Raw genomic sequence first — 26,831 nt, 5'->3', positions numbered from 1 at the left:
AAATTATACACATCTTTCTGGGGGAAAAATGGATCACCTCCAAAGGTTCTGAATCATTAGCCACGGTCACAATTAATCTGTATTATTTTTGGACATTTCTGTTTTCGCCCCCCACCCCCCAGATGCTAGGGACTGAACTCAGGACACTGTGTATACTAGGTAAGTACCTCTGAGCTACATTCCCAGACCTTGACATTTAATAAGTTTCTAACTTACTGCTTAGCTTATAAATTGTGGACATTCCACAGCTAAAGATATATTTCTATACCTAGCTATCAGTTGGCAAAAGTAACCCTCAGTTTTGCTACTGTTCACATTCACCTTCTCCTAATATTTGATATACAAAGCTCAAGCACTGGAGATTAGAACTCAGTTTCTCTGTGTATCTCTGGCTATCCTGACCTTGCTTTGTAGACCAGGCTGTCCTCATACTCAGAGATACACCTGTCTCTGCCTATCAAGTACTAGAATTAAAGGCATGTGCCACCATGCCTGGTTTAGAATGTTTTGATAAAAGTATAGTTAAGGATATGGAGAGATGGCTCAGTGGTTACAAGTGCTTTGCTGTGCAAGCATGAGATTGTAGTTTATGTCCCCAGAACTCATGTATGAGGATGAATGTTCTGGGGAAGTCTATGGACCTAGCACTAAGGTGGGTGGAGGCAGGAGGCTCTCTAGGGCTTGCTGGCTTCCTAACTAACCAAAGTATTACAGCTCCAGGTTCAGAACAAGACTTTGCTGTTCAAACAGAGTAAGAGGACATGCAAAGTCTTTCTGTTTCCAGTAGACACTCATGCATACTTTATAAACATACATCTCAGGCACAACCCCCCCCCACCAAAGTGTTGTAGTATTAGAAATAATTCTAAACCATTGCAATAGACTAAAACTTCACAAGCTACAGTCTACTGTCTTAGAGTGAGACTAATATAGAATTATAATTCAAAGCTGAAATGGCTTAAAATGATGTCTTTTTATGCTTCTCTTTCATTGTCCTGACAGAATATAGGCAAGCATCCCTGCTCTCCTACTTCAGCATTTCTCAATTATTCTGAGCCTTTAGTCACAAAAATCAGAGAAAAGGTTAATTTAGAATTCTTCTTTAAGACTTTAAACTAACACATATAATTAAAAAGTTAATACCAGCTGGGTGGTGCAAGCCTTTAATCCCAGCACTCAGGAGGCAGAAGCAGGTGGATCTCTGTGAGTCTGAAGTCAGCCTGGTCTACAAAAGTACCCCCTTCCCAAGCCACTACCATGGGCTTAAGCAAAAATTAAATATACACATATAGTAATAGTATCATTACATCCTGTACCCCATTTTGTTTTATGTATTCTTTTCTTTTGAAATTGGGTCTTAAAGCCAGGTGGTGATGGTGCACTCAGGAGAGGCAAGCAGATCTCTGTGAGTTCAAGGTCAGCCTTGTCTACAAGAGCTAGTTCCAGGACAGGCACCAAAGCTACACAGAGAAACCCTGTCTCAAAAAACCAAAAAAGAAAATGGGTCTTTGTCTTGGCTTGAATTCACAGAGGAATGTATGCCTGTCTCTGCGGGCTGAATTAAAGACTTGTGCAACTATGCCTAGTCCTCCCTATTTTTATAAAACAGGATTTTGTGGGAGCTGGAGAGATGGCTCAGCGGTTAAGAAGAGCACTGCCTGCTCTTTCCAGAAGTCCTGAGTTCAAATTCCCAGCAACCACATGATGCCTCACAACCATCTCTCATGAGATCTGGTGCCCTCTTCTGGCCTGCAGGCATACAAGCAGACAAAACACTATACATAATAAATAAATCTTTTAAAAAACAAAACAAAAAAACCAACCAAAAAAAATCAAAAACAAACAAACAAAAAACTGGGTTTTGTGTATACCAGGCTGGCCAAGAACTACCTAAGTGGGACGACCCTGAATTTTTGACTCAGTCACCTGGCCAAATTCAAGGCACTGGAAATCAAATCCAAGGATTCACGCACACTATATCCCCAGCCCTCCCCAAGAGATTCATATCTGCCATTGATCTCCAATATTTCATCACAGGCAACCACTGCTGTATTTTATATGTTCTTCTAGAGATAATCTACCTAAATCCTATGCCTCTTTTTTTTTAAAGATAAGGTTAAACCACATAGTCCTAGCTGGCCTGGAACCACTTGATGAAATTCCATAACCTTGAGAGACAACATGAAGACAAATTAAAATGCAATCAATGAAATAAGCCGGTGTTTTTTTTCCTTTGAAGTAGGATCTCACTATGAAGCTTAGTGTAGCCCAAAACATGGTACTGTCTCAACAAGAGCTAGGGTTATTATGCTGAGACTAAACTATTTGACTCAAAGACAATTTCCATACATGTATTAACAGAGAAGATGAAAAAACTTATTTCATTTTATTTTTTACTATCATCTGTCTATGTGGGGTGAGGACATGGTGGGGGTCAGATCAGGTGGGTGAAAATCAAAAGACAACTTTTGGTAGTTGATTCTCTATCAGTTCAGGGGGATCTGAACTTTCAACACTGTGGTGCAACAGGCACTGAGTCACTGAGCCATCACTCTAATTAAATATTTTCTTAAATATGTTACAGCTTTCCGCTGAGTCTTAGAGAAGGGGAAGCACAGGTGTGGCAAGTTTCTGGACTGTTTATTATATTCTAGTCCAACGTAATAGGTCCTAAGAATTATGATAAAAGGGTTATAAGGTCATTCCTTCATGTCATACAATATTTAATTCAAAAAAGCAGTTCATAATTCAACTACTATTGAATGTTAAGGTGAATACAAGTCACAGAGAGGTTACTATGAAGGGCAAATGAACCTTCACCTTCACTATGGAACAAACAGTTACATTTACCAGAGACCTGGGAGCAGTGCAATATTCCTTTCCACTATGTGAATATATGTCACTGTGATTGGTCTAATAAAAAGCTTATTGCCTCGTAGTTTGTAGGCCCATATTTCTACATGGTGTGACAGCCAAGTTCTTGGGCCATGGCTAGTATCCGGAGCAGTCAAGTAACTTTCCAGACAGGCTGTCGCTAACCTAACAAAAGGTCAAGATGTTTTGCTCCTTTTTTTGTAATTTGGAGGATACCTGATAGAGATGCCGATTCAAGCCTTCGTGCTAGCTAGCATAGAGAGCAGATAGGTAGATGTGGACGTGACTAAAAGCCATTCACCTGGTTACCTAAGAGACAGAATGCTAATGTATTTACTCCTCAGTTTATGTTTTTATATATAAGGCTTTTTGAAGAATAAAGCAAGAGGAATTGTTCAGCATGTGAACTCAGGATATCATGAGGGACCATGGAGAATCTCCCTCCCGATAAAGCCATGTGAGTTGTGTCTTTATTCTCGCGCGTCCACGCCGGTCCAGAGAAAGATAGTTTATGTTGAGGTATGGTCCAGAGAGAAATAATTTATGGTCCGGGCTAGCACTGGACCCCGACAGTAGTTAGGCAGGAAGTATAGGTGAGACAACCAAACTAAGGATGCTGGGATGAAGAAGGACAGAACCAGAGGAGTCACCAGGAAACAGAGAGAGCAACACATGCTGGAGTCAAGTAAAGCCATAAGCCATGTGGCAATACATATATTAATAGAAATGGGTTAATTTAAGTCGTAAGAGCTAGTTAGTAATAAGCCTCAGCTATTGGCCAAGCATTTATAATATTAAGCCTGTATCAGCTATTTGGGAACTGGTGGAAGAGACAGAAACTTCTGCCTATATCAGGGACTTTAAAGATTCTGACACTGAATCCAGCTTCCACCTCCTAACTGCAGTAACATTCACTAAGTATATGTCATCTTGAAATTCTTTTAAATAGTCAATCAAAAACATGTTCTATTCTTATATCTCAATTATCATCACCTAATATGATGGTCAATTTTCACCATCAACTGAAAAGAATTTAGAATCACCACAGAAGCACACCTTTTGGGTGTATTTTTGTTTTTGGAAAGGTTTAAACAAACAGCAAAGAACTACTATAAATGTAGGTGGCCACATCTCATGTGCTAGTGTCTTTGACTAAGCAGCAGCTGCCATTCACACCTCTCTGCTCTGTGGCTGCAGATACAATGTGACTCACTATCCCACCTTCCCAGATGCATTATGCCTCAGATTGTGAGTTAAATCCTTCCTTATACTGTTTTTAACAGGAATTTTGTCACAGCAACAAGTTAACTAATATATAGTTACTTAATTCTTTTATCAACAATTACTAAAACCTGGTATGACTTTAGTATGATCCCAGCACTCTTTTGAGTTATAGGAAGCTGGCCTCCCAAGAGACTCTACTCCAACAAAACAAAGGTTTAAATTTAAATCATAAAAATCAGTATGTTTGACACAATCACAACTTTCAGTAAAGTGGTTTTTGTTTACTAGTTTCAGTAAAATCTAGTACTAAAAACAGCCATTGAAGACAGGAATTACCTATAATCACTAATATTTAAAACTGTCCTCAAAACAATCATACAAATAATGAAAATGTTAGAACATAAGAGAATATAGATCGGTGGTAGAATATGTGTTTAATATGCACAAATGCTCTGGGTTCAACCCCTATCACTTAAAGGAGGCACACATCCATAAATCTCAGCGCTTAGGAGGGTGAGGCAAGAAAGAGGATTTCAAGTTCCAAGCCGCCTGGAAGTGGATACAAGAATGTTTCTGAACTACCTTAAACAAACAAACAACCCAAAAAAACAAAGAAAACAAAGAGGCTGGAGGATAGTCCAATTGGTAAAGAGCTTATAATGCAAGTATAAGGACCTGAGTTCAACAAGGATGTAAAAAGTTGGGAGTGGCCAAGCATGCCTCAAGACCTACAATAGCTAGTTCCAGGATAGGCTCCAAACCTACAGAGAAACCCTGTCTCAAAAAAACAAAAACAAGAACAAAAAATCCAAACAAAAGCAAAACAGTTAGTAGCTAGTAGTTTAGTCAAATTTATAGCAACACTAGGTATGTTGTCAAGGTTAAACAGATATAGACAGGTAGACAGTCTTCAAACACTTCAATGACAAACAGAATATGGCATTTTATATGTTTAATAACCTAAAGCTTTTCAATAACAGTGAGATATATCTGCTCCTGACACCACCCATAATGTATTTCAAAAGAAGATGATGGGCATTAAAGAACCTCCGTACAGAGCTTGCTTTATTTATGGCAAAAGTTAGTAATCTCGGCAAAGAAACTGCCCTTGCCTCTCAATTGCTGACAGTGTACTGTCCAAACTGGACTAACAGGATGTAAAAAGGGCATCTGCCAAACTTTGCCAACCCAAGGTAGGACAGTCCTTCAAAATTCCTTGCTTTTCAGAAATGTCTGTCAGATATACTAGGTCTGCAAGCCAAAGTTGGATGCCCCAACATTACAGGAACTTTGAGTGACTGTCCAGGCAGTCAGTTCCCCCTGTCTTCAGGTAAAATTTCATCCTTCTGGAGTCTTCAAAGGAGTTAAAGACTGAACAATTAAAGTTTTCCTTAGCTATGATAAAACTTAATTAGGTATAAAACTTTTGAACTCACAATGATAAGATAAATAATAGAATATTTTCTCTAAATCTGCCAAATACAATGGACTAGATATTTTTGTTGTATATAAACTTACTATGTTAAAGTTAAAGCTTCCTTTTCTATTTAGAGAAAAAAGGGAGATATGCTGTGCAATAATCCTTCTGTACACTGTGAAGATGTGTTCTCACTGTTAACGAAAAGCTGATTGGCCAAGAACAATGCAGGATTTTCAGATTTTCAGGGCAGAGAAAATGCTGGGAAGAAGGGCAGTCTCAGGAGTCACAAGCAGATGCAAAAGAAACATGCTGTGTTAAAAGAAACTCGGTCCAGCCACATAGCAGAGGGTAGATAAGAAATATGGGTTAAGGGGGTTGGAGAGATGGCTCAGTGGTTAAAAGCACTGATCATTCTTCCAGAGGTCCTGAGTTCAATTCCCAGCAACCACATGGTGGCTCACAACCACCTGTAATAAAATCTGGTGCCAACTTCTGGCCTGCAGGGACACATACAGGCAGAACATTGCATACATAATGAATCCTTAAAAAAATATGGGTTAATTTAAAACGTAAGAGTTAGCTAGTAAGAAGTCTGAGCTATCAACCAAGAATTTACAATTAATATTAAGTCTCTGTGTCAGTTATTTGGGAACTGGAGGGTGGGAAAGAAAAGTCTGCCTACAATCTCCCAGTGGCTCTATCATTGAAGAAAATGATACTCCCTCTTCCAATAATCAAGAGCTTATCAAGAAGAGGCGAGGGGACACATGGTGGTGGTGCACCCTTTAATTCTAACACTCAGGAGGCATAGGCAGTCAAATCTCTATAGGTCTCAGGCCAGCCTGGTATACAGAGTGAATTCCAAGACAGCCAGAGCTGTTACAAAGAGAAACCCTACCTTGAAATAAATAAATAAATTTAAAAAGGAAAAAATGGAAGTGTTGGTGCACTGGAAATTAAGTCTTCCAAAGAAAAGATTCTAAAAATCCAAAGAAGTCAGGGCACAGTACCATGACTATAAACTCAGCTCTCAGGAGGTTACAGCAAGAGGATCATAGTACCTTTGAGGCCAGCCTGGTTCAACCCAGAAAGCCCCAAACCAGGGTAAGCTACAGTATCAGCCTCCCTCTCAGAAAACAAACAAAAAAAGTCATAGGAATCCTAAAATAAATCTAGAACACAAAACTAAATTATCTCCTTGGTATTCAACTACAAAAATTGAAATGCTGTAGATTATCACAAAATATGGAATTTTATGCCCTCATTAATGCATCTACTTATATGCAGTAGATACCTCATAAAATTAAATACTAAATTAACCATGAGATAATGAACAATAACTAGGAGTTCATTTCTATAACATGAATCCTAGGTAAAACAAAAATTAGCGAAGCTAGGGAGATATCTCAGTAGGTAAATTGTTTGCCATTCAACTATGAGGCCTGAGTTCAGATCCCCTACACTTAAAGAGCCGGATTTGGTGGGACCTGTTTATAAGCCCAGTGCTGGGGATTCCAGCCGGCCAGTCTTGTCAAATCAGCAAGGTCATTCAGTGAGAGAAACTAATAAATTTTCTTTTGTTTTTTAAGACTGTCTCACTGTGTAGTACTGGCTGCCCTGGAACTCACTATGTAGACCATGTTAGGTCTCAAATTCAAAGACCCACATGTCTCTACCTCTTAGATACTGGATTACAGACCTACACCAACATGCCTGGCATAATTAACTTCTTTTAATGACTTAGTCTTACTTTATGTGCACTGGTGTTTTGCCTAAATGTATGTCTGGGTGAAAGTTTCAGATCCCCTGGAGGTGGAGTTACAGACAGTGCTGGGGCTGGAGAGATGGCTCAGAGGTTTAAGAGCACTGACTGTTCTTCCAGAGGTCCTGAGTTCTATTTCCAGCAACCACCTGGTGGCCCACAACCATCTGTGATGAGATCTGGTGCCCTCTTCTGGCCCGCAGGCATACATGCAGACAGAACACTGTATACATAGTATATAAATAAATCTTTAAAAAAAAAAAAAACAGCCAGTGCTTTTAACCACTGAGCCACCTCTTCAGTCCCCAACCTTTTTTTTTGTAAATTATAAGATCTACCTGCAGTAGCACTATTTTCCTATTGAATATGTCTACGATACTTTAAAAAAAAAAAGATGAAACTTACCAACTAATATTCATCTTGCTTTAAACTCAAAAAACATGACAAAGAATTAATTCCATGCTATGAGGTCCAATTTTGAAGCCAAGACAAACTATCAACACTAATATAGCACACATTGATAAAGACACTTAGACTCCAAGACTACATTTTAATATTTTCTTCCCAACCCTGTCTCCTTTCCTCCATCCCTCCCCTTTGTGACAAGGTGTCAGCTAGCCCAAGGCTGGCCCTGAACTTCCAAAGGAGCAGAGGATGACCTTGCCTCTACACCATGTACCATTAATCATGATAGTTTATTCTTCTAAGAGGTTTCTTTTTCTTTTTTTTTTTTTTTTTGGTTTTTCGAGACAGGGTTTCTCTGTGGCTTTGGAGCTGGGATTAAAGGAGTGCGCCACCACCGCCTGGCTTCTAAGAGGTTTCTAAAGAGCAGAAAACTGAGAAACTTACAGTTCATCTCGTTGTCTCTGGGACAGCACCATTTTGGCTGCAATATCAAACTTATTTGATATAGTGGTATGTCCCTCCAGAAAAATCGAAAGTTTTGTGATCCCTGGATTTAAATTAAATATGCCACTAAGTGGCAGCCACAGAGAGGAAAATGATTCTTTATCAAGTGAATCGAATCAGCAACCAGGAAATAGTCAACAAGTAACGTTCATTCCACCTAAAAAGAGAAAAAGGAAAAAATAAAATTATTTCCCTCATTTAAAATTTGTATTATTTCTAAATTATTATAGAACATCATGTAATTATATTAACATGCATGTTAGATGATAGTCAACCTATAGTTTAAAGAAGAAAAAAAATCAGTCAATGCAAAAATAAATTCCTATCTCAAACAACAATAAACTACGATGTAGACCAGGCAGGCATCCTTTTGACTCTACAAGTGTGTTATAATTTCTGACCCAGGTATGTACCCCCAAACCCAGCTAAAATGATGTAAAATTGTACCTTTGTTGCCGATTTTGAGATAGGGTCTAATTAAGTAGCCCTTATTGGTTAAGACTTTTTGTAATCATCCTGTTTTCTAGTGCTAGCTTTGTGACATGCACCACCATACCAGCAACATAGCATTGTTTTCGAGTTTAACATATTTACCTATTTAACTTCAATCATTAATATATAACTACTCTAGAAAACTCCAACTCTGCTTAAAAGTAAATTATTACTATTATTACTATTATTTTACAAGTCAGGAATTCACCATGTAGCCCTGACTGGCCTCACACTCAGCAATCCTCATACAGAGGATGGAGCGTAAAACCAGCTCAGGTCTTTACAGCCTAGGGTCAAGAGGAATCACATATATGTTTTTCAAAAAAATTACAGAACAGTGAATGGGCCTAAACAAAATATACAACAATGAGATAAACAGCTCAGTGGTTACTTTGCTGGCATGCCTAACAACCTAAACCCCTGGGAGCCAAGAGGTGGAAAGAATCAATTTCTGCAAGTTTTCTTTAAAAAAAAAAGATTAATTTATTTATTATGTATAGTGTTTTGCCTGCACATGTCTGCAGGCCAGAAGAGGGCACCAGATCTCATTATAGATGGTTGTGAGCCACCATATGGTTGTTGGGAATTGAACTCAGGACCTTTGGGAGAACAGACAGCGCTCTTAACTGCTGAGCCATCTCTCCAGCCCTCTGCAAGTTTTCTTATCTCCAAATCTGAGTATGCATAAGTCCTCAATCAATCAATTTAATTAAAAAATAAGATTAGATCTAGAGTTAAACCTAGCTTGCACAAGGTTACAGATTCAATAGCCAGAAGGGGAAAGAAGAGGGTAAGTATAGCATGTGTAGGCTGAGTGACAATAAGAATGGAGTGTCTGTATATGAGACAATTGTGAGTACAGAGTGCATCTATTTAACTGACTGAGTATATAAGTGAGTATCGAGTGTCTGTATGTGTGAATATACAAAAAAGCATGGGGTTTTGTGGAAGGCAGATTGACTGCAACTAAGGCTGAGAAAAAGCAATTAAGTCAGTAAAGGTATATCACAGAAATCAAAGAAGTACTTTTGAGGAGAGGTAATTTATAGCACCCAAAGTTATCAAATATGAAAGGATAAACTGTGCATTCAGAATGCAGTTCATTAATAACCTTGATGAGAAACATACCAGAAACGATATCAATTATTAATTTTTTTTTTGAAACAGTAGGTATTATGTTACAGCCCAGGCTAGCCTGGAATTCAAGGGAATCCTCCTGCCTCCATCTACCAGGTACTGGATTACAAGAATGAATTACCATGCCTGGCTAGAAAACAATGTTTAAATGGGCAAAGAGCTGGAGTAGAGATGATACCATAAAACAAAACTTTTACAGATAAATATAAGCATTTGTTTTCTCTGCCAGATCAGATATTTAAATGCTGATTTAAAAAAAAGACAGGATGTACAATTATACCTATGTAAATGTTTTATATTAGTGTAAGTGAAAGAATACTGCAATAATCAATCTGATTAAGCCTCTGATTCCAATTATCAATTTGCAGTAAGATGAGGGCAGAGGACACATAAGAACAAAAGCTGCAAAATCTAAGATGTGAAAAGCCTTAGACAATGAAAGAAAAAAGACAGAAAAGAAACCTGTGGATGGTGAATCCAACAGGATTCATGCAGTTAAGACAAAAAATATTACCACGAGCTCAAGTCAAATCCTGGCTCAACTATACATTCAAAGCCATTTCAAATATAAATTAAATTAACTGGGTCATGTTAGAGCACACCTTTAATCCCAGCAGTTGGGAGGCAGATACAGGACTGTCTCTGTTGAGTTCAAGGCCAGCCTGATCTACAAAGCTAGTTTCAGGATAGCCAGGACTGTTACAGAGAAATTCTGTCTTGAAAAAACAAAGAAACCAAGTAAGTGACATTCGCTGGCTTTAATTTATGAACCATGTTTAGATCTAGATCCAAAGAAACTATAAAATAAAGATATGAGCAAACACTTGGAGAAATCTGAATAATGATCAGACAGCTGAATTACAAAATTCATTACATTATTCTCTTAGTTTTGTTTATAGTCATATATTTCCCATATAAAGTCTTTAGAAAGTAGAAGTTGGGGCTGGGGATGTAGCTCAGTGACAGATGACTTACTTAGTGCGCGCAAACACACATATTAAGTTCTTACCCACACATTAAGTTCTAATAAATATATCAGGAAGTGTAGAGGGAAAGGAAAGAAAGGGAATGAGATTTGGGTGCAACAAAAAATACTTTACCTTACAAATGATCAAGCTTTAGAATATAACTCCAAAACAAAGAACACATTACTATTTACTACCAATACATGTACGGGTATATTCCTAAGCCTGCCATTTCATCCAATTACCTTCACACAGACTTGGGACAGATGTAGTACAGTTGGTAGAGTGCTTTCCTGAAGGCATGAAACCCCAGGAAAGTTCTATCCCAACATGGCATAAAGTGGTACAAACCTGTAATTCCAACATTAGATGGGTAGAAGAGGACATTAAGGTCATCTGTATGTACCTAACAGTTAAGTTCAAGGCCTATCTAAGATACATGAGTCCCCTTTTCCAAACAAGAAAATACCAAAAAAATCTGAAGAACATATTTAGATATAAATTATAGATTTCTGTTCTAAAATGAACCTAACAAAGTTTTGAATATAAAACAAGGTACAACTCAGAAATGGCTTTGTGATCTTCACATAAAAAGTTTAAAAACCAAGGCTAGAGAGAGATGGCTTAAATGTTAAGAACACTGGCTGTTCTTCCAGAGGACCCAGATTCAATTTCCAGAACCCACATGGAAGCTCACAACTGTCTATGTAACTCCAGCTCCAGGGGATCCAATACCCTTATACACAGACATACATGTGGGCAAAACACTAACTAGCGCACAATAAAAAAGTAAATGAATTATTTTAAAAAATATTTTTAAATAAACACTTAACCAAAACAGATTTTCTTTTTCTCTTTTTCTCCTTCCTAACTCCACTCCCCTCAAACTAAGTAGTTCTGACTGTCCTGAAACTCATTGTAGATTAAGCTGGCCTCAAACTCACAAAAGATCTGCCTACCCCTCAGCCTTCCAAATATAGTGGAACTAAAGACTTGAGCCATCATGCCCACTTCATTTTTCAATATGCTACAAATCAGGTAAAACTTACCAAACAGTATTAGGAAAATAGGGCTCAAGAACATATCAGGAAAGAAGGCATGTAATAACCCTAACCAGTCAGATATGGTGTGCCTTTAATCCTGGCAGGTAAAAGTAGGCAGATCTCTGAGTTTGTGGCCTTGTCTACAGAGTTTTCCAGGACAGGTGGGCTACAGAGAGAAGACTCAGTCTCAACAAAACCAAACAAATAATTCAGAAACAAGGGAGCCAATGAAATTGTTTGCTGAGTGGGAATGCTTGCCTCCAAACCTGACAGTCTAGGTTCAATCCTTCGGACCCACATGATAAAGATTGGCCTTCAAGACTGCCCTCTGACCTACACTTGAGCTAAAACAAACACGCACACACACATACAGAGAGAGAAAGAGAGAAATTAAAAAGAAATTGTCAAGTCTGCTGAAAGAATACACATTTTTAATGAGTGATGCCTTAAGCCTATTATTATTTGGTAATTTTTATCTAGTATTGCACCAACCTAAGCTATCTTTGTTATTGCTTGTTAAGAGCAGGCATCAGAGAATTGTAAGTTCTAAGTTAAAATGCTGACAATTTATTAAAAGCTTTCAATTATTTAATATTTTAAAAACGTAAGGATCAGCCTAGGTTGGTGAGGCACACCTTTAATCCCAGCACTCAGGAGGCAAGCAGGTAGATCTCTGTGACTTCAGGACCAGTCTGGTCTACAAAGAGAGGGCTGGCTACACAAAGTCAGGACTACAGAGAGAAAAATCCCTGTCTTGGGAGGAAAACAAAAAGTATAAGTTCTCATCTTAGTCACACACAGCAGTGATATTAAATCACTATTCATAGACGGGCGGTGGGGCGCACACCTTTACTCTCAGCACTCGGGAGGAAGAGGCATATGATCTCTGTGAGTTTGAAGCCAGCCTAGTCTACAAGAGCTAGTTCCAGGACAGTCTGGCTGTTACACAGAGAAACCCTGTCTTGAAAACACCTTCCCCGCAAAATCAAATCACTATTCATTAAAAAAAAAAAAATTTGAGGCCAGCCTGGGATATATGAAACCTTGCCAAAAAAAAAAAAAAAAAAATCAGCAGGGTAGTGGTGGCACACACCTTTAATCCCAGCACTCGGGAGCAAAGCAGGCAGATCTCTGTGAGTTTGAGGACAGCCTGGTCTACAGAGTGAGTTCCAGTTCAGGCTCCAAAGCTTAACAGAGAAACCTTGTCTCAAAAAAAAAAAGTCAAAACTAACAAAATCCTCTGCTTTAAAATAGAAGAGAGCCGGGCTGTGGTGGCACATGTCTTTAATCCCAGCACTCGGGAGGCAGAGGCAGGCGGATCTCTGTGAGTTCGAGACCAGCCTGGTCTACAAGAGCTAGTTCCAGGACAGGCTCCAAAACCACAGAGAAACCCTTTCTCGAAAAACCAAAAAAAAAAAAAAAAAAAAAACTACAGAGAAACCCTGTCTCGAAAAACCAAAATAAATAAAGAGAGAGGGGGAGGGAGGGAAGGAGGGAGGGAGGGATAAAAAGCAGAAGAGAAAAAAACTGTAGTAATATTTAATAAAACATTCATGTGCCAAGCAGTGGTAGGGAACACCTTTAATCCTAGCACTCCGGAGGCAGAAGCAGGTGGATCTCTTTCAGGTCAGCCTCGTCTACAGATCAAGTTCCAGGGCTACTCAGAGAAACCTTGTTTTGAAAAATAACAAATGAATGAATGAATGGATGGATGGATGAATGAATGAATGAATGGATGGATGGAAAAGCCATTCACAGAAGGGGTTGGAGAGATGGCTCAGAGGTTAAAAGCATTGCCTGCTTGTCCAAAGGTCCTGAGTTCAATTCCCAGCAACCACATGGTGGCTCACAAACACCTGCAATGAGGTCTGGTACCCTCTTCTGGCCTGCAGGCATACACACAGACAGAATATTGTATACATAATAAATAAAAATATTTTTTAAAAAAAGATTTCATCTTGTTCTTTCAGGGGATTCCAGCTTGGTTCCCATCACTCATGCCTGTGATTCTAGCTCAGGAAATCTGAAGGCCTCTTTTGCCCTCCACAGATGAGCACCGGCACACAACTGGCATACATTTACACAAACACATATACACATAAATCAGTGCAGTTCTCTAGCTAGAGAAGAATGTTTTCAAACTGATGCATCATGATGACTGTTTAGGAAATAATAAACCATATTAAAGCAAGAAAAGGGTCTGGAAGTCAGTGATGACAGGCCTTGGACTAGGACGGAAGCAATGGGAATGATTTGAGTCTCATAGCCAAAGTGCACTTAGAGGAAGATGGCCTTTTTTCCCCTAACAGTTCACTATTTGCAGATCCCACTTCTATTAAAGGGCAACTCCTCAGCAATTTTTATAAAAGCAAAGTTCCCCAACTGGTTTCTCATTTATTACCCCCTAAACTCATTTATTACCCCCTAAACTAATGTTTGTCTCCACTTGTACAAACAACTTAGAAATCAGGCTGGCAAGATGGCTTTCAAGTAAGGTGCTTACCATCAAGCCTAATGATCTGCACTCCATGCATCCCACAAAGTGGAAGAGGAAAACCAACTCCTGAAAATTGTTCTCTGACCAACACACATGAGCTATATGGCATGTATGCACACATACACATGCATAAAAAGAATAAAAAATAAAAAAAAGAACTAGGTAATAATGTTAAGGACACTCTCTGCCCTTAAGAAACAAAATAAGTGAAGGTGTAAGCTAAACGTATTTATTCATTACCTATCTTGCTAGACTCTATATTGTAATGAAGATTAATAAGATGCAATCAACTAAAGGAAGACAAATCCAGTTAAAAGCTGGGAGGGTAGGAATGGGAAGGAGGGAATAAAAACACGATCAGAACTGTTCTAAATGACCAAGCAGCATTATAAACTAAAAGATTTTAAAAGAAGATAGAACTGGTTGACAATTCTTTCAAGCAGGTTTTGGAAAAGAAAAAATAATATGAAAAAATATCCAAGTCCAAATTTTTGAGTAGTTAGGGAATACAGTATTACTAGAATGGCTAAGGACTGCAAAAAGCTACAAAAAGCTGAGTGATCTGTACTCTAAATTCCAGAGGCTAACAGTGACAAAATAAGTAGTTCTCGTAAAGAAAACAAAATTTACTTCTAAATAAAGGTGAATCATGCTTTGGGAAAAGGCAAAACAGCATTTGATACGGGCATTAGTAAAACCCGTAACACCAGAGCATACCTACAATCCTCAGCACTTGGAGGCTGAGATAATTCTGTCAAAGCAATCTCTTTTCAGCAGTATACAGTTTTTCTGAGTCTTTCTGCTAATAACTATACTGAATACTCTGGAAGCATATGCTCTGTATTAGCAGGATGGCACACATATTTAGTCAATCTCAGCACTAGGGAGGCAGAAGTGGACCTCTGCACTCTGCAAGTTCGAGGACAGCCTCTAGCTAGCATCAAATTCCAGGCCAGACCGGACAGTGGTGGCACACACCTTTGATCACAGCACTTGGGAGGCAGAGGCAGTTGAATCTCTAGAGTTTGAGGCCAGCCTGGTCTATAGAGCTAGTTTCAGGACAGCAAAGGCTACATTAAAAAAAAAAACAAAACAAAAAGAAAAAAGGAAAAAAAAACCCGCCTCCAAAAACCATTAACAAAAGCAGAACACCTTTCTAGAACCTGAATGTTTAGAACAATAAATACCTGGCATTTGCACAGAACTCCATGATTTACAAACAGTTCTGTGTCTTTTTAATCTAATTCAACCACATTGTAGAGTGGTCCTAAATTATCTGGACAAAAAAAGTTATGAATCACAAATTATTGTTTTTTTTTTTTTAAAAAATATTTATTTAATTATTATGTATACAATATTCTGTCTGTGTGTATGTCTGCAGGCCAGAAGAGGGCACCAGACCTCATTCCAGATGGTTGTGAGCCACCATGTGGTTGCCGGGAATTGAACTCAGGACCTTTGGAAGAGCAGGCAATGCTCTTAACCACTGAGCCATCTCTCCAGCCCCCCACAAATTATTGTTTATAGATAATACAAGTGGTAAAATGCAAAGTTGTAAACTTTCCTTCATTTTATTATTATTATTGAAACAGTCTTATTGTGTAGGCCCTGAACCTAGATATCCTATCCTTTCTTAGCCTGAGATTAAAGGCTCTCTAAGGCTGCACCTCTAAGCCCAGCTTTGCTTACATGGTAAAAATGTAAAGTTGCTGAAGCTTTGTCTAATTTTCCATGATGATCTGAAAAAAGATAATGCAAAGTATGTAATTTTAAATATAGTTTAAATATTGCTTAGCTATACAAGGCCAAGAGAGACATATTTACAAACTTACTCTGACCTGAAAGTGACCAGCAGGCAACCTCTGGTTGGTTAAGTAACTGGATAAACTCAGGTTGTTTCTATGGTCAAGAAAATGGGGTAGGGGGTGGAGGGAGTTCAGGAATATGTGATCTAAAATTGATGCCCAAAATGTTATTCTTTATTAAATACAAATCATGGAAATTGTTAAGAAAAAAATTACTAATTAATTTAAGATGAACTGCATGCCAAACAAACTATCTCATCTGCAAATATTTATACACATTCACAGCAGTACTCTAATAGTGCATGTTAGAAACAGTTTAAGTCTTATTTCTGAAATCTACCTAGAAAACACTTTACTAGATGAAAATACTAAGTTGGAAAATATATGGTACAAGATTCACAGAAAGCCTAAAAATCTACGCAGTATCACTCACATTGTTTATTGATAGGCACATGTATACATGTATAAAAACCGAGCCAGTGAGATGGCTCAGCAAGCAGGTAAAAGACACTCATCACCAATCTTGACAATCTGAGCTCTAATTCCAAGACCCACAGGGCGGAAGGAAGAAACAACTCCAAATGCACGAATGCACACACTCTGTTTTGTTTTTGTTTTCTAAAGGCATATACAGCCAGGTGGGGTAGCACATGTCTTTAATCCTAGCACTCAGGAGGCAGAGGCCAGCCTGGTCTACATAGTGAGATTCTGTCTCAAACAAACAAAAAAGGAATATATACAAGTGAGAGGAATACCCCTGGAAAGAAACATGGCATGCACAAAAGGCACAAAAGGGATATAAACTGTAATCTCAATACCATTTCTTTTCTTTTTTTCTTTCCATCCATCATCCATCCATCCATCCATCCATCCATTCATTCATTCATTTTGAGACAGGATTTCTCTGTGTAACAGCCCTAATTGTCCCTGAACTCAAAGGGATCCACCTGCCTCCACCTCACGAGTGCTGGAACAAAGGCATGCTTCCCCACCCCACAGTTATTTTTTTAAAGCTTCGAGAGTAAAGCATTTTGTTATATTACTGTAAGTACTTTTTATTATTTAACATACAATAAAAAACAAAATGGTGCTATAGAGATACTGCAGAGACCCAAAACTGGCTCCTAACATGCACATTTGCACATTGTATGGCTCACAGACAACTGTCTTCAGTTCCAGAGGATTGGCTTCTGTGGCAACTGCATTCATATGTACAAATTCAAACACACAATTTAAAAACATAAAATTTAGTTGGGTGAGGTAGCACACACTTTTAACCCCGGCACTCAGAAGGCAGAGGCAGGCAGATCTCTAAATTAGATGCCAGCCTGGTCTACTGGTCTGCATAGTGAATTCCAGGACAGCCAGGGCTATGTAGACACCCTACCTCAATAATAATAATAATAATGATTATTATTATTAATTGCATTCCAAAGCAGTAAAAATTTTGGCTGTGCATAGGTCCTGTTAGAGTCAGACTGAGTTAGTCCTATGAGGGGGGAGGGGAGGTGTTTCAAGACAGGGTGCCACCACTGCCCAGAAGGCACCACCATTTCTGACCAGTTCTGATATCTTGCTGCATAGAATTTTGGAGTCAAGCAGTCATGGTTTAAATATCATTTGGGGGCCAAAAGGTAAAAGCTCAGTGGTAGAATATGTGCCTCATGTGAGTCCCCAATTTCTCACCACTGGAAGCAAAATAAATCATCTTGGTCATTCATAAACTGAGACTGAGTAAATAATCAAACTTCCTAATGGCTATTTTGCTCATCTCTTTAAGGTTAGTATGACCCAAATGACTTGAACACTCACGACAAGGTTTAATGAAAAGAATTACATACAGGGGATCTGATCTAACCCCGGATTTCCCTCACATGGCTTAGAAAGAGTGAAGTGGGGCAATGACAGGAATTTCATTTTTACCTGCAAAAGCAACACAAGAGACTGTCCAAGCACAGAGAAAAAAATCAGTTTGAACATCACAAGATAGTAGAAAAAAACAGGTAAATTATTCTTCACTTAATTTAAAAATGTTTTCGTTATTGCTACTCTAATAACAATGAATAGTTACTAAGTACTTACTATGTGCTAGGTGTCATCCCCGGGCTATTAAAATGCACTGACTCATCTGATACATGAGGTGAAACATTTTATACAAGCTATTTAAAAAAAAAAGGCATCATGAATTCAAAGAAAAAGTTTCTTTCAGATAACATTGGAAAGGCTGCCTGGAAAAGGACAATCTGCTATTCAGGCTTAAATGATTCTGAGGGCCGGGAGGTAGTAGTGCATGCCTTTAGACCCAGCAGCATTCAAGAGGCAGAGGCAGGCGATCTCTGTGAGATCGAGGACAGCCTGGTCTACAGAGTGAGTTCTAGGACAGGCTCCAAAGCTATAAAGAAAAACTTGAGAAATTCAGTTTTGAAAAACAAACAAAAAAAAGTTCAGAAGAAGTAAAAGCTAGTTCCAGGACCACTAGGGCTGTTACACAGGGAAACTGTCATGGAGGTGGAGGTAGGGGTAGAAGAATAAGTAACTGAAGCTGGCGGTGGTGGTCCATGCCTTTAATCCCAGGACTCAGAAAGCAGAAACAGGAGGATCTCTTGAGTTTGAGGCCAGCCTAGTTCCAGGACAGACAAAGCTACACAGAAAAACCCTGTCTCGAAAAAACAAACAAAACAACAGCAACAAAAGAATAAGCAATTGGAGCTTAGAGCAGACAGTGGATAAGATCATTAGATAGTGGAACAGCAACATATAGTAAACTCCTTACATGTAATGTATGCTGGTAAAGTTTGGGAGAGGAGATTGTGGATAGGCTGGAAAATTACACAAGCCAAATTGATATAACTTAAATGTTCTGTATAGCTAGTAGGCAAACTGGAAGTCATTAAACAAGTTCAAGCAATGGTTAGCATTCTGATTAGCTGTGTATTACAGTTTATATGGGTGGCAACAAAGATGATCGATTGCAGTGTGGAGGTCACATTTTTTCAGGAAAGAATTACTGCTTGAAATAGTGACAATGAAGACTGTTGACTGGAGAAAGGATCAGGAAGTAGAATTGCAAATCTTAGTTCAGAAGAAAGAGAAAAAAATACAGATAGTCTGTAGCTTGAGTGAGGAAGTAGAATTGAGAAACAATACACAGAGTAAGAGGAATTGTATAAGATGGTAAATCTGCTAAATTTTCCTAAACAGCATCCAATTTTCATTTTCTTTTAAAATTTTATTTTGGGTATGTAAATGTTTTGCTTGTATTTTTATCTGTGTATCATGTTTGTGCCTGGTACTAGAGGGGGCCAAGAGAGGATGTTGGATTTCTGGAACTGGAGTTTGAGAAGTAGTGGGTTGCTGGTCCTCTGGATAAATAGCCAGTGGTCCTAACAAGTATCTCTCCAGCCTTTTTTTTTTAAATATTTATTTATGTATTATGTATGCAATATTCTTTCTGTGTGTGTGCCTGAAGGCCAGAAGAGGGCACCAGACCTCATTACAGATGGTTGTGAGCAACCATGTGGTTGCTGGGAATTGAACTCAGGACCTTTGGAAGAGCAGGCAATGCTCTTAACCGCTGAACCATCTCTCCAGCCCCCCAGCCTTTTTTTTTTAATTAATTAATTTTATTTTCTTAAGGCAGGACAGGCCTGAAAAATTAGATTCAAACTCAAACCCACCTTCACTGAGGGCTAGGAATATGTTGTAACATCATAACCTGTTCTCAAGTCACCTTTTTGCTAAACTTATCCCCCCCACCCCTTTTTGTTTTTAAAGACAGGGTCTCAACATAGTCTTGGAAATTCTGGAATTTACTATGTAACTCATGCTAGTTTTGAAACATCTGCCTGCCTCTGACTCCCAAGTGCTGGGATTACAGAGGTGTACCACCACACCAAGCTCTACCTTATATGCTTGTTTACTGGTTTTTTGAGACAAAGTTTCTCTGTAACTTAGGAGCCTACCTGGAACTAGCTCTTATAGACCAGGCTGGCCTCAAACTCACAGAGATCCTCCTGCCTCTACCTCCCAAATGCTGGGATCCACCACCACTCGGCCCAAGCTCTACTTTTTATTGTCTTTCATTAGCTATGGATATGGGAATGTAAAAAGTCTTCATGGCAAAATTTGGTGCTGAATAGATGTTAGTTTAGTATTAAATGGTATTCTTTACTTTTTGAAAAGTCATTTTTCTTTTTATGATCCTGTGTGTGTTTGTGTACATGTTTTAGTGTGCAAAAACTGGTGCTAATGCATGTGTGAACATGTAGGCCAGAGGCTGATGTATCTTCCTCAATTGCTTTCTTCCTTTTTTATTTGTTGTTTTGTTTTTGAGACAGGGCCTCTTTGTTTAGCTGTGGTTGTCCTGGAACTCGCTCTGTAGACCAGGCTGGCATCAAACTTACAGAAATCCACCTGCCTCTGCCTCCTGAGCACTGGGATTAAAGGTGTGTGCCACCACTGCCCAGCTTTCTACCTTTTAAGAAAATATATTTGATGATTTCATTTAAGTGTATGTCATTGTCATTTCCACACTCCACTATTATCCTCTCTCAAGCCCTATCCTTTTTATTTTTGCCAGCCACGTCTCCTGTAGTTTAGCCTTAGGAAGCTGATGTATATTCTTGTTACTTCCAGACCTCATGGTGATGTTTGTATTCTTTTACTCAAACTCACAGAGATCGCCTGCCTCTGCCTCCCAAGTACTGGAATTAAAGGCGTGCACCACCACCACCCAGCCCAATTGCTATTTCTTAAAGAGACATTTCAAAATGAAAGGAGAATCTCAAAATTCATCTTTCAAATATAATCCAAGGGGTGCTGCAATTAGCCTAACAAACATATCATACACAAAGTTTCTAACAAGATGCAGATATAAAAACATGTAGCTGGGCGGTGGTGGCGCACACCTTTAATCCCAGCACTCGGGAGGCAGAGGCAGGCGGATCTCTGTGAGTTCGAGACCAACCTGGTCTACAGAGCTAGTTCCAGGACAGGCTCCAAAGCCACAGAGAAACCCTGTCTCGAAAAATTCAAAAAAAAAAAAAACCCAAATATATGTAAACACTAAATTTCCTATTTAATCATTTACTAAGAATCTAAAAAAATGCCAAAGCTACAAAAAGAAACTAAACCCTTGGGTTGGGAGAGATGGTGGAGGAAGAATCTAAAAGGGCGGAGTATTGTGACGTACACCGCCTGATTCCAGAGACAGGAGAATCTCTGAGTTCAAGGCCACCTTGAAGTAAGAGTTCCAGTTTAGGACTCCAAGTCAAAACAACTTGTTACTCTTGAACAGGACCGCCAGGCGGTGGTGGCGCACGCCTTTAATCCCAGCACTCGGGAGGCAGAGGCAGGCGGATCTCTGTGAGTTCGAGGCCAGCCTGGTCTAAAAGAGCTAGTTCCAGAACAGGAACCAAAAAGCTACGGAGAAACCCTGTCTCGAAAAAAAAATACAAAAAAACAAACTCTTGAACAGGACCCCAGACTGGGCTCCGGTGCTCACATGGTAATTCACAATTACCTGTAACTCCAGTTCTAAGGAAGTCTACCTCTTTTGACTTCTGAGGACTCCTACACACACATGGTATAAAAACAAATGTTCAGGTTCTAATTAGTCAAAATACTTTTTTTAAAAAACTGAAGTACTAAATCTTATTTGGGGCCATCTATAATGGTATATACTTTAATTCTAGCTTTAGAGCAGGAGTTGCAGGCTAAGACTAGACCACATTACAAGATCGATCTCCCTGAGCTCCAGGCCAAGAAGAGAAAACCTAGTGAAAATCTAGTGAAAACCTGCCTTAACACCTGCCCACAATAAAACAGCAAGATCCTGATATTAAAAAAAAGGAAACAAACCTATAGTAATTATATTAGTGGGACTGGAAAGATGGCTCAGAGGTTAAGAGCACTAGCTGATCTTCCAGAGGCCCTGAGTTCAATTCCCAGCAACCACATGGTGGCTCACAACCATGTACAATGAGACCTGGCGCCCGCTTCTGGCCTGCAGGTACACATGCAGTCAAAACACTGTATACGTAATAAATAAATGAGGGAAATTGAAAAAAAAGGGAATTATATTGATGATTGTGTATGGTTAAACTGTATAGTAATGTAATTCTCTTATTTAAAAAAAAATCTTGGGCTGGAGAGGATGGTTCAGCAATTAAAAACACTCCTTCTTACAGAGAACCTGGGTTTGATTCCTAGCACTCATATGGTGGCTCATAACCACCTGTAATTTCCCTGTTTCAGGGAATCCAACAATCTCTTCCAATTTCCCTATTTCCTGGAATCCAACACTCTCTTCTGCCTTCTGTGAGTACACATATGCAGACAAAACATTCATACACATAAAATCAATTTGAAAAAAGTAAAAAAATACAAGAATGCTACAAGGGACCCAACAACTGGTGGTACACACCTTTAATATCAACACTCCAGAGGCAGAGCAACCAGATTTCTGAATTCAAGGTCAGCCTGGTCTACAGAGTGAGTTTGAGTTGTAGGACAGTCAAGGCTACACAGAGAAACCCTGTCTCGAAAAATCAAAACAAAGAAAAGAATCGAATCAACCTAATAAAGGGAGTAAAGAGGGGGCAATAAAGAAAGAGAAGACAAGAGAAGGAGAACGAGAAAATGAAGAAAAGACCTGTGGTCGAACAGCTGCCTAGCAGGTAAGACCCTCTGATTTATATCAGGCACCAAGTCCATGCTTAATATTTTTCTAACACTAAATATATAGCTTCTCTGTACCTTTCAGAATTAAGCTAATCAGTCTAGCCTGGTGACAACCATGTCTGCCACCTCATCCACTCAAGAAGCAGGAGAATCCTAAACTGAAAGACAGATTGGGCTATACAGAGAATTCAAGGCCAGTTTCGGTAGTGAGATTCTATCTAGAAACAAAAAGGCGGCTGGAGGCTAAAGAAACTCTCAAAGGATAAAACACCACCAAGCCTGAGAACTTGAGTCTGACCCCTTTAAATCACAGTGTAGGAGAGAACAGTCTCCAATACCTGGTCTCCTGACCTCCACATGGCCACCATGATAATCATGCATACACGCAAAATAAACAAAAAGCAAGTAAGTAGGTAAATAAATGCAAAAAGGGGGCTGGGGATATGTGCAGCTCATCATTGGTTCACTTGCCTAATATGTGTAAGTTCCTAGGTTCAAATCCCCTAATAACAGTCTCGTTTTTACCCTTTGCTTTTTGAGATAGGGTCTTGCTAGGTAGTCCAGTCTAGTGCTGGCATTCCTATGGCTGGCACCAGCTTTTGATAAAATAAAAATAAGAAAAAAATGCATAAACAGAAGCTATCCTTTAATGACTCAGCAGAGGATGAGTGGATGGCCCAATAATAGACAGCTTGCCTTATCTGTGAGAAGCACTGAATTGAATATCAACACTGGAAGGGGAAAAACCAAAACAAACAAAAGCATCACCCACTCAGCAGTAGGGTCCAGGGTCATCCTCCACTAGTTTCAGGTCAGTCTGGGCTACATGAGACCCCATATTTTAATTTTTAAAAAATTAGCAACTGCTACCAGACAGGGTGGTACTTGAGCCCGTAACCCCAGCAATCAGGAGACTAAGGCAGGGCTTCAAGTGATAGCAAGACCCTATCTCAAAAAGCAGAGGGTAAAAATGAGACTGTTATTAGGGGATTTGAACGTAGGAACTTACACATGTTAGGCAAGTGAGCCAATGATGAGCTGCACATATCCCCAGCCCCCCTTTTGCATTTATTTACCTACTTACTTGCTTTTTGTTTATTTTGTGTGTATGCATGATGGATGTGGACCAGACATGGTAACATGCACCTTGAGTACCAGGACTTGGAAGGCAAAGGCAAGTGGATATCTTTGAATTCAAGGCCCATTGCTTCCTACATAGTGAGTTCCGGGCCAGCCAGGACTACACACTGAGTCCCTATATCCTAAAAACAAAACAAAACAAAAAAATCCCTATATCCTAAAAACAAAAAAACAAAACCAAAAAAAAAAAAAAAAACCAGAAGAGAAGAGAAAAAGGGCCGGGCTGAGAAACATTGACCTTATGTATAGAAAACATTATCAGGCTCAGGCATGGTGACACACATTTTTAATTCTAGCACTATGAGACTGAGGCAGGCCACTCTTGATGAGTTCAAGACCAGCTAGGAACATATAGTAAGGCCTTTCTTCCAAAAAATAAAGAGAATTAAAAAAAAAACTAGGCTAGAGATACTGCTCAGTAATAAAACACTTTGCCTAGCATGCTATGCCTAAGGCTCCAGATTCAATATCCAGCATCGAATCGAAACAAAACAAAAAAGCCATAGCCATCTTGTCATAAATTTCAACTATCCACAATGTACAAATCATAAAACATTTTTTATTATTGTGTGCCTGCCTGCAAGAATGATGTATGCACATGGGCCCATATACCTTGGTGCAGTGGCAAAGGTCAGAAAAGGACTATGTGGAATGATTCTATCCTCACAGTGGGTTCTGGGAATCCAACTCAGGTTATCAGGCTTTCACAGTGTTTTTAATAATTGAGCCAGTTTGTTGGCTTCAAACATAAAACTTTTTATAATGTTTTCAAAAGTTAAAATTATTTGGCCTGGGGAGTGCAGCTCAGTGATAAAAGCATATCCTCAGAGACTCCATAAAGCCCTGGGTTTTTGTTCTGTTTTGGTTTAGAGTTTCTCTGGGTAGCCCTGGCTATTCTAGAATTTGCTCTGTAAACCAAGCTGGCCTCTTAACTCAAATGAGATCCGCCTGCCTCTGCCTCCCCAGTGCTGAATTTAAGGCACATGCAAACACCACCTCGCTAAAATAATATTTTTAAAGCATTAGGCATTGCAAGCCTAATGCATGCAAAATATCCAAAGCAGGAACAAAATTAACAAATACCAAATTAAACAATATAGGTAATAAATGCTACAGTAACCATTTTCAAAATTAAGATAAAAAGGTTGGGGATGGGTTAAAGAAAAGAGAGACCCAAGTTTACGCACTAGATCTACCTCATTATATGCTGCCTTTGCAAAACAAAAGTGTAAAGAGTTCTCTCACCAACCTTGACACCTTAATACTTCTTGACTTTCCAGTCTCTAGAACTTTGTTTTCTTTTTTTGAAAATATTTATTTGTTTATTATGTATACAGTATTCTTCCTGCAGGCCTCATTACAGATGGTTGTGAGCCACCATGTGGTTGCTGGGAATTGAACTCAGGACCTTTGGAAGAGCAGGCAATGCTCTTAACCGCTGAGCCATCTCTCCAGCCCGAACTTTGTTTTCTTTAACGCTTTTTTTTTCTTTTCAAAAATTAGTTTACTGGTGTTTTGTTTGCATGTATATCTGTGTGAAGGTGTCGGATCCTCTGGAAATGGAGACACAGACAGTTGTGCGCTGCCATGTGGGTGCTGGGAATTGAATCCTGGACCCCTGGAAGAGCAGCTAGTGCTCTTCTTAACCACTGAACCATCATCTCTCCAGTCCCTCAAGGTTTATTTTAAATATAAGTAAAGAGGCAAAACATTAGGCTGCACTTGCTCAATACCAGTCAAAATAAGAAATCTTCAAATTATATCCCTAAAACGTGACTGTATTTAAATGAGAGAGAGACAGACAGACAGACTGACTGACTCTGATTCTGAGGGGATGGCTCAGGATATAAAGCTGCTTACTGGTAAGTTTGGAGGCCCGAATTTAACCTTTGGGACCCAAATAGCAAAAGTTGTCCTCTGATTTCTAACTCATAATGTGGAATGTGCTTCCACACCCACAACTAAATGAATGTAATTTTTAAAACGAGTTCATGAGAATTTCAGAATGTAAAAATGTTCACCTCTTAAATGGGTGACATCTGCTGTGTATGTTTGATTATGCGCCCTTAATTTTTTTTTTTTTTTTTTTTTTTTTTGGTTTTCCGAGACAGGGTTTCTCTGTAGCTTTGGAGCCTGTCCTGGAACTAGCTCTTGTAGCCCAGGCTGGTCTCGAACTCACAGAGATCCGCCTGCCTCTGCCTCCCAAGTGCTGGGATTAAAGGCGTGCGCCACCATCGCCCGGCTCGCCCTTAATATTTTTGCTTCATGGTATAAACATTCAAAAATCAAATTATTTTATAAATTTTTTGAAAAGAAGTCAATCACTATGAAAAGGAAATATTTGACCATGTAAACTAGCACCGCCTAAGTGACTTCAGGAGAAAAAAACTCACGAAATTTTAGTTCTCTCATACTTGAAAATACCCAGGTACCCAAAAGAGATGAGAAAATAAGTTGAAACAGGCACCAAATTCAATAGTGACAAACTAGACAAACGTATGACACAGCTAAATAAGAATAGTTGAGAGACTATTTAGAAGATCCTTGACAAATTAATCCTGCTTTAACCAAAAGCCATCAATTTTTAAGAAAAAAAAAAAGCAACCAAAATAGTAAGTAGTATGGTGACTGGGCCATAAAGCACAAACATCAACTAAAATCTGTAACTCCTGTGCCAATGACAAAAATTAATAAAAGTTAACTACAGTTCTATTTAATTGACTATGCAGCCAGGCAGTGGGGTGCACACCTTTAATTCCAACAAGGACAGGAAGATCTCTGTGAATTTGAGGCCAGCCTGGTCTACAGAGCGAGTTCCATGACAGGCTCCAAAGCTACACAGAGAAACCCTGTCTCAAAAAACAAAACAACAGAAAAATGAC

The 26,831-nt window shown here is 39.1% G+C and overlaps 1 protein-coding gene across 2 annotated transcripts in view; it reads right to left on the bottom strand.

The window, feature by feature from the left end:
• Pafah1b1 (platelet activating factor acetylhydrolase 1b regulatory subunit 1) overlaps window positions 1-26,831 on the bottom strand; it is a 49,808-nt gene that overhangs the window by 16,973 nt on the left and 6,004 nt on the right. For both annotated transcript variants that reach the window (XM_075991700.1, XM_075991701.1), the window contains exon 2: window positions 8,130-8,346. In XM_075991700.1, the coding sequence (XP_075847815.1) occupies window positions 8,130-8,161 (32 nt within the window). In that variant the 5' untranslated portion in view covers window positions 8,162-8,346. The remainder of the gene's footprint in view (window positions 1-8,129; window positions 8,347-26,831) is intronic.

The sequence above is a fragment of the Microtus pennsylvanicus genome, chromosome 11 (assembly GCF_037038515.1).
Source record: "Microtus pennsylvanicus isolate mMicPen1 chromosome 11, mMicPen1.hap1, whole genome shotgun sequence".
Lineage (NCBI taxonomy): Eukaryota > Metazoa > Chordata > Mammalia > Rodentia > Cricetidae > Microtus > Microtus pennsylvanicus.
The sequence above is the reverse complement of the archived record's forward strand: the minus strand, read 5'-3'. Positions and strand labels throughout refer to the sequence as shown.